Below are 6,477 nucleotides of genomic sequence, written 5' to 3' on the forward strand. Positions count from 1 at the left end.
TATTACATTAGATTTTGCAGCGTAATTTTATCTCATACAAGATGAATAAGTCTCTGTAGAGCCACAGCCTAACAAATCTACAACACGATAAATGCAAAAACAGAGCAAACACAAAGAAATCTAGTTTACGATGTGACGTCATTGGTTGGCAACTGCGAATCAGTAACGATTCATATTGCCAACCACAACATGGTCGTCAGGTAACTCCCCCTTACGCAGACGCTTACGTACTTCGCGCCAGGCCTCTCATTTCTCTTCTCCTCGTGTAGCGGCGGTCTGACGTCACTTCCTGTCGGAGACGGTATTATAGTGGATCGTTTGTGAGCTCGGACAGGTGAGTTCGGCGGCTATGGTCTGTCTGCTGGGCGGCGACGGCGACCGTGACCGTGAATGAACGGGAGCAGAGAGGGTGTAACGGCCGCGCTCCTCCCCCATAATAATTCTGTATGATGGCGGGAAGCTGTGGCGGGCGTTTTGTTGCCGCACAGCTCCTTTCTCTAGGGGCGTTATGGCTCCCAGAGCGTAGACCGCAGACTTTAGATGAGGCACCGCAGAATGTATACTGCGACTTACGGTCCCAAATGCCATATTGTGAGCAGTGCTAGTAAAGAAAATGGCGGTAACGAGGGAGAGAGACGAGTGAGCCTGATGGCTGGATTATCCATAGAAGGACGCCGGCGCTGTTGTCCGTAGGAGCCCGGTTATAGGTTTAACCTAGCGAGAGGGATGGCGGCGGCTGGAACCTGGTTGCTATGGGCAACACCTCATCCCTTTGTTTTTTTGTTTTAACTCAAGGCGAGGGCCAGATGTCAAATGACTCCCGCCCCCCCCCTATTTCTAGGATGAATGGACTCTTCCATTAAGCTGGATGACAAAGGGTTGGGACATTCTTCTGATGGGGGGGGGGGGGGGGGTCTTTGCTTATGTCGAAGGCTGTGTGTTGAAATGTCCTCATTTAAAAAGGTAAATTATTATTGCTCTCTTCACCCCATATACCACTCCTTGTACTTCCTAGTAAAGTATTATAAGACTCAAATCCAACACGTGAAGTTTCTTTAATAAGGTATTAAAGGGAACCTGTCACCAGCATTTCACCTATTGAACTTTACTTATCCCTCACTGGCCGCTGCTATAAAAAGTTCATTACCGTTATTCCCTCTCCTAAACTCCTCTTCCGACTGTAAATATCGGTCTGCAAACGTTGTGCGCCTTTTATCGTAATTATGCGGTGTCCCTTTGTGCGCACACCCCAAAAGAGGACGTCAATGCACAAGCGCAGGATTTTGTGTGCTGGGGGGCGGCGAGGAGCTGTCAATCAAAAGTAAGGAGGCGAAGTGAACTTGGAAAGACTTGAGGAATGAAGATATGACTCTTTCCAAACGAAGATTTGACTCTTTCCAAACGAAGATTTGACTCTTTTCTGCTCATTAGCATACGGTGCGGGAACACTAAAAAGCTAAATACTAAAGCTACAGAGCCGACTAAGAAGACAATTATAGGTTATATAGAAATGATTTTTCACCCACTACTACCAGGTATAGTCGGTTTAATAGGTGAAATGCTGGTGACAGGTTCCCTTTAAATAGTCCCGGAAGTTTGATGACCCGGCAACATTTTATTTTGGGCTTTTATTCTGAAGGTTCTTCACCATGGCACATTTTATATAGAGCGCATGAGTACTGCACCCCCTTCAAAACAGCCGTAAGTCGGACCGCCACTGATCAGATATTGATGGCCTATCCTAAAAATAGGCCATCAATTTCTTATGGCTGGAAAACTCCTAATGCAGAGCGATGACCAGAAAATCACGTCCACGCTCGGTGGGTGAGGATTACATATTCCCAGTTAATGACTGCACGATTTTGCCAAAAAGGTCCTGCAGTTTAACCTGCAAAACCAGGCGACCATTAAGGGATTTTCAATACAAATTATCGTTCACAATGACGCAGCTGCTTCACTATCACTGTCTCGGAGATGACCTCATAATGGCAGCCAATTTTGACACTACTAGCTGATTGGCTGCATCACTGACATGTGACCACGCTCGCCAAGCAGATGCGCTCATACCTACATTTTAGATCTGCTCTCATGCTGACTGTTCTCTGTTTACATTGGCATCTTTGCCAGTCCGTCGGCGTTTCCACTAATTTTCATGCAAGACTAGTGCAGTAGTGAAGGACGTAATATCCATCAGTCAACGGATACGAATAACTGTCCTGGCTCCGTTCTAAACAGGATGCAGGTGTGCACAGAGTCTTACCTGAGTGATACGTCGTAGCAAACCATCAGGACAGGAGTGATCTGAGCTTCTCCGTATTCATTATAGCCATTTCCCCAAAGTGGCACTGGATCCCAGCAGAGGAAATATGTCAAATGTCATTTCATTCTAGTTTTGGCCATCTAAGGCTTCGTTCACGTCTGCGCCGGGGGATCCGTCAGACATTTCCGTCAGGGGAACCCATGAACGGAAACCATAGCTTTCCATTTGCATTACCGTTGATTTCAATGCTTTCCGTTTGGTTTCCATATATGGGTTCCCCTGGCGTAAAGGTCTGACGGAACCGCGATGCAGATGTGAACAAAGGCTAAGCAAGCCCAAAGCTGGACGACAACTCCCGTGGGAGCTGTTTTGTCAGCCATTTATAGATCTCCCCAACTCCATAATGTAATTTAAAGGGTTTGGCTTCTAGTCAATGAGTCTAAGATGGGAATACCACTTTAAATGCTACTTCTGTATGTCTACGCTAGCAGCGGGCACTTTATAAATCCCGTGACTTTCACCTCCATTACTGCCGTGACGGTTTACGTGCACCTCCGCAGCAAAGAGGAATTTAATTAGACTAACTTTTATTTTTTGTAGCCTATTAGAGCTGTTTATTAATAAGCTGGACTTACTCCGCATTAGAGGCTGACACAAGTGCTGGTCTTTGCTCTGGAGTTATTAATAGCCGTTATGATATGGCCGAGACTAATGCAGTCGAGTAGATTACGGTACAATGTAATGGCCGCGCTTGTCTTCTGCGTTTCCATATTCATTTTTTTATTTATTTTTTATAAAGGATGCCTAAATCAAAGGAACTCGTTTCATCAAGCTCATCTGGCAGTGACTCCGATAGTGAGGTCGATCAAAAGGTAAGTGTACGATGCCATGCAATGTTTGGTTTTTCTCTGCTATTCCTTTTAACTCTTCCCCCGCATCTCTATGTACGTATTGGTTAATCGTGCCCTGCTGGAGGATGGATGTTATTGTCGCGCACCCTCCAGCACTAATGGCCCGGGTCGGAGAAAACTCATATACCGGTTATTTGACCCATTCAGCACCGCGATCAATTCTGGTCATGGGTGCTGACAATGGGAGGGGCTCCCTTTATCTGCATTGCCATCGACGGGGCTGATGGGTTTATATTGTCCGCCTTTAGCTCAGGGCTGTCCAGTACAAGTCACTGTTTGGGCAAACCTTAGGGCATGCTACGCCTTAAGGTGGATTCCACACAGAAAATCTAAGGCTTGGCAGTAGGGCTAATCCTTGTGTGGCTATGCTTGTCCCGCAGTCTGTACGTGCGCTGTGGAGCCTGTACAGTACCTATAGTTCTGTATCATCGGAAACTTGACACTGGGGTGCAGTATTGTGCCTCGATGAGCCACCATAATATACAATGGAGCCTTTATTTTTACTTGGCATGACATTGTAGGCTCATGAATACGAGCTGCTGAAGAAAAACATTGTTACAAAAACGATTAAGCGCCGAAAAGTGAGTAATACAGCGTTGGAATCAGGATCTCTGGCACTACTTTATAAACCTGCTGACAGATTCCCTTTAAGTGGATCACTTTTTCTTTTTTTTTTTTTTTCCCTTAAATGAAATATTTTGTCCTGGTAGGTTGTCCTTGAAAAGACTTTACTTGTGCCTCCAATTTCTATGCTGTATTTAAAGTATCAAACTGTATTTGTTTTAAGGCAAAAAGAAAAAAGCAACCCCCACCAGAGAAGGAGAAGCCAGCAAAGAAGCAGAAGTCGGGAGAAAGCTCTAAAGGATCTGCCTCGGCTAAAAGCAGCAGTAGCCAGGAGGATAACATGTTCCAGGTATGTTCCCTTAGAATGGCTCTACATGTTTGTGTACGGCTCATTAGAAAACAGAGCTCCAATACTCATATTGTAACGTATCAGTCCTGCGTCTGTGTCCAGAACATTTTTACAATGACTCTTCCTATTGAGTGACAGCAAGCAGAGATTTTGATAACTGTGAGAAATGGAACGTATATTGGAAATTTTATATAACTTTTCAGTATACGGAAAAAAATGAGGCGTCTAGTTGCTATACGTCAGTGCTTCTCAAAGTGTGGCGCCCCCTAAGTGTTTGTGAGGCTGGGGAGGGAATGTGCCGATCACTCCCGACTGCTCAGTCCTTTCCATGTCTGCACTGATGTGGTTACCTCATTTTATACCGGGCTCAGGAGACCAACTAATCCTAAATTGAGCAAGCTTTTATGTATTAACATGGACTTCAACCATCCGTTCTGGCTGGTGAAGCCCCAGTAGAAATAGGTTTGGCAGCCCTGGTATAGGCAGCACCGCCACTTGTCTTCATTAATTCTGGAAACTTTTCCATTATTATCCTGACAGACAATTCTATTCTTAGATCTTCTCTAAAACTTGACACACAGATGTCTATGAGCTGGGATTTTATATTTTTTTCAGATTGGAAAAATGCGGTACGTCAGCGTTCGCGACTTCAAAGGAAAAGTTCTGATTGATATCCGAGAATATTTTATGGACAACCAAGGAGAACTGAAGCCAGGAAGGAAAGGTGATGGTCATATTAAATGTCACATTAGGGATAGGGTGGCAATTTTTGGTCGTGTTAAAATGGTGCGATACTGTCAGGACATCGATGGTTCCCTACAGAGGAAATGTTTTTCAGAACAATGGGAAGAATTCTGTCTTGGCTGAAATTCTTGCGCTTGTACTGTTGGTTGCATGACAGTCACTGTGGGGACCGTGCGGGATCGGTCAACACAATTTATTTTATTTTTTTTAAATTGCTTTATAGGCAGTTTTATTTTCCTAATATATGTATTTAGAGTGCTGGATGTGGCTGCCTGTTTATAAAGGTTTCAGGGGAGTTAAGCCATCAATGTTGGTTGAGTCCCTTGTCAATAAGCGGAATATTAGGTTTTGACTAACGTGTATACACACACCACGCTGTACATTAGATCCTGGCTGTGCCTGGTACTGCAGCTTAGTCCCATCCAAGTAAATTGTACAGCATTCGTACCTTCCAGGCGAGGTCCCTTTATTCTGCAGTACAGAGTTGCACCCCCACAGATCAGAGGGCATGTGGACATAATTGCTGGTGTATATAACAGCCCCAAAATACGCCTAGAAACAGCGCCCATAAACCAGATGTTTTTGAGGCAGATTTGCCCAACGCTTTTGAAGTTTCTTTAAAGCGTTTTTAGCAGAGTCAATAGGAAATGGTCATAATTTGCCTAAAGAAGTGACACGTGCTTCTTTTTTACACTTTTTTTTTTAAAACAGCGGCGGAAAATTCCACTCCGCTTGCACTACCCAGCTTTTAACCATCGAAGACAATGGGAAGCTGTTTGCAGGCGTTTTCCAAGCGTATTTCGGAACTTATTGCAACTGTTTTACGCTCAAATACACCTGAAAAAAACTGAGCATTTATGGCCTATCCTAAGTATTAGGTCATCAATAAACCCCATAAGCTTTATATACCATCAATGATACTGTAGGTTTCTTTCTACGATCTATTTATAGAGCAGTCCATTAAATTGTCTCTTATACGTCCTATTTTTCCAGGTATCTCTTTAAATCCTGAGCAGTGGAGCCAGCTGAAGGAACAGATGTCTGACATTGACGAGGCAATGAGAAAACTGTAACCCTCCATCTAGTGGCAGAGAAAGAAACCTCACCTTTTAGTTTTAAGCACTCTTTTTACATTTGCGACTTTGTTTTCTACTTTGTTTGTTTTACAAGTTTATTGTTCCTCTGGATTGCAAAACTATTTGTATGATGACGCATTTTTATGTGCATTAAAACCAGGCAAATTTGAAACGTAGTTTGAGCCTCCATTTACGACTAGAAAACAAACAAACTCCTAGCTGCTTATCCTAAGGCCAATGTGTGTGTTCTTGTTTTCTGCTTAGTTGTGAACAGAATTGTGTGTCGTTATTTCTATGAATTCCTTTAGGAAGTTTCGTTACAATACAATGGAGCAAAAGGTTGTCAGTATAGGCCAGAAATTGCTGATCATGTCCCTTTAAGTAATGTCCTTATTATGAAGTGAATGTATGGCTTTTTTCCTTTTATAAATTTGTTTTGTAAAATCTTGACATTTCAATAAAGGACAGTACCAAAAACAAAGGTAACCTAGATGAGCTGCGTGTTCAACCTACAACCTCTGAGAGGCGCCGGATGAGCCATAGCCAAGAAGTACATGTCACAGACTATCAGCC

The 6,477-nt window shown here is 43.6% G+C and overlaps 1 protein-coding gene across 1 annotated transcript; it reads left to right on the top strand.

The window, feature by feature from the left end:
* The first annotated feature begins 226 nt into the window (after positions 1-226).
* On the top strand, positions 227-6,076 carry SUB1 (SUB1 regulator of transcription). Its single transcript, XM_075841663.1, has 5 exons — positions 227-334; positions 3,060-3,132; positions 3,959-4,084; positions 4,700-4,808; positions 5,822-6,076. Exons 2-5 carry the CDS (start codon positions 3,061-3,063, stop codon positions 5,899-5,901), a joined length of 387 nt encoding a protein of 128 aa, XP_075697778.1. The 5' UTR covers positions 227-334; position 3,060; the 3' UTR covers positions 5,902-6,076.
* The last annotated feature ends 401 nt before the right edge of the window (positions 6,077-6,477 follow it).

This window comes from Rhinoderma darwinii, chromosome 1 (genome assembly GCF_050947455.1).
Source record: "Rhinoderma darwinii isolate aRhiDar2 chromosome 1, aRhiDar2.hap1, whole genome shotgun sequence".
In the NCBI taxonomy this organism is placed as follows: domain Eukaryota; kingdom Metazoa; phylum Chordata; class Amphibia; order Anura; family Rhinodermatidae; genus Rhinoderma; species Rhinoderma darwinii.

Coding starts and splice junctions, on each gene's coding strand:
- SUB1 (XM_075841663.1), top strand. CDS start 3,061: ATGCCTAAATCAAAGGAACTCGTTTCATCAAGCTCATCTGGCAGTGAC. Junction 4,085..4,699: donor AGGAGGATAACATGTTCCAG/GTATGTTCCCTT, acceptor TATTTTTTTCAG/ATTGGAAAAATGCGGTACGT. Junction 4,809..5,821: donor ACTGAAGCCAGGAAGGAAAG/GTGATGGTCATA, acceptor CTATTTTTCCAG/GTATCTCTTTAAATCCTGAG.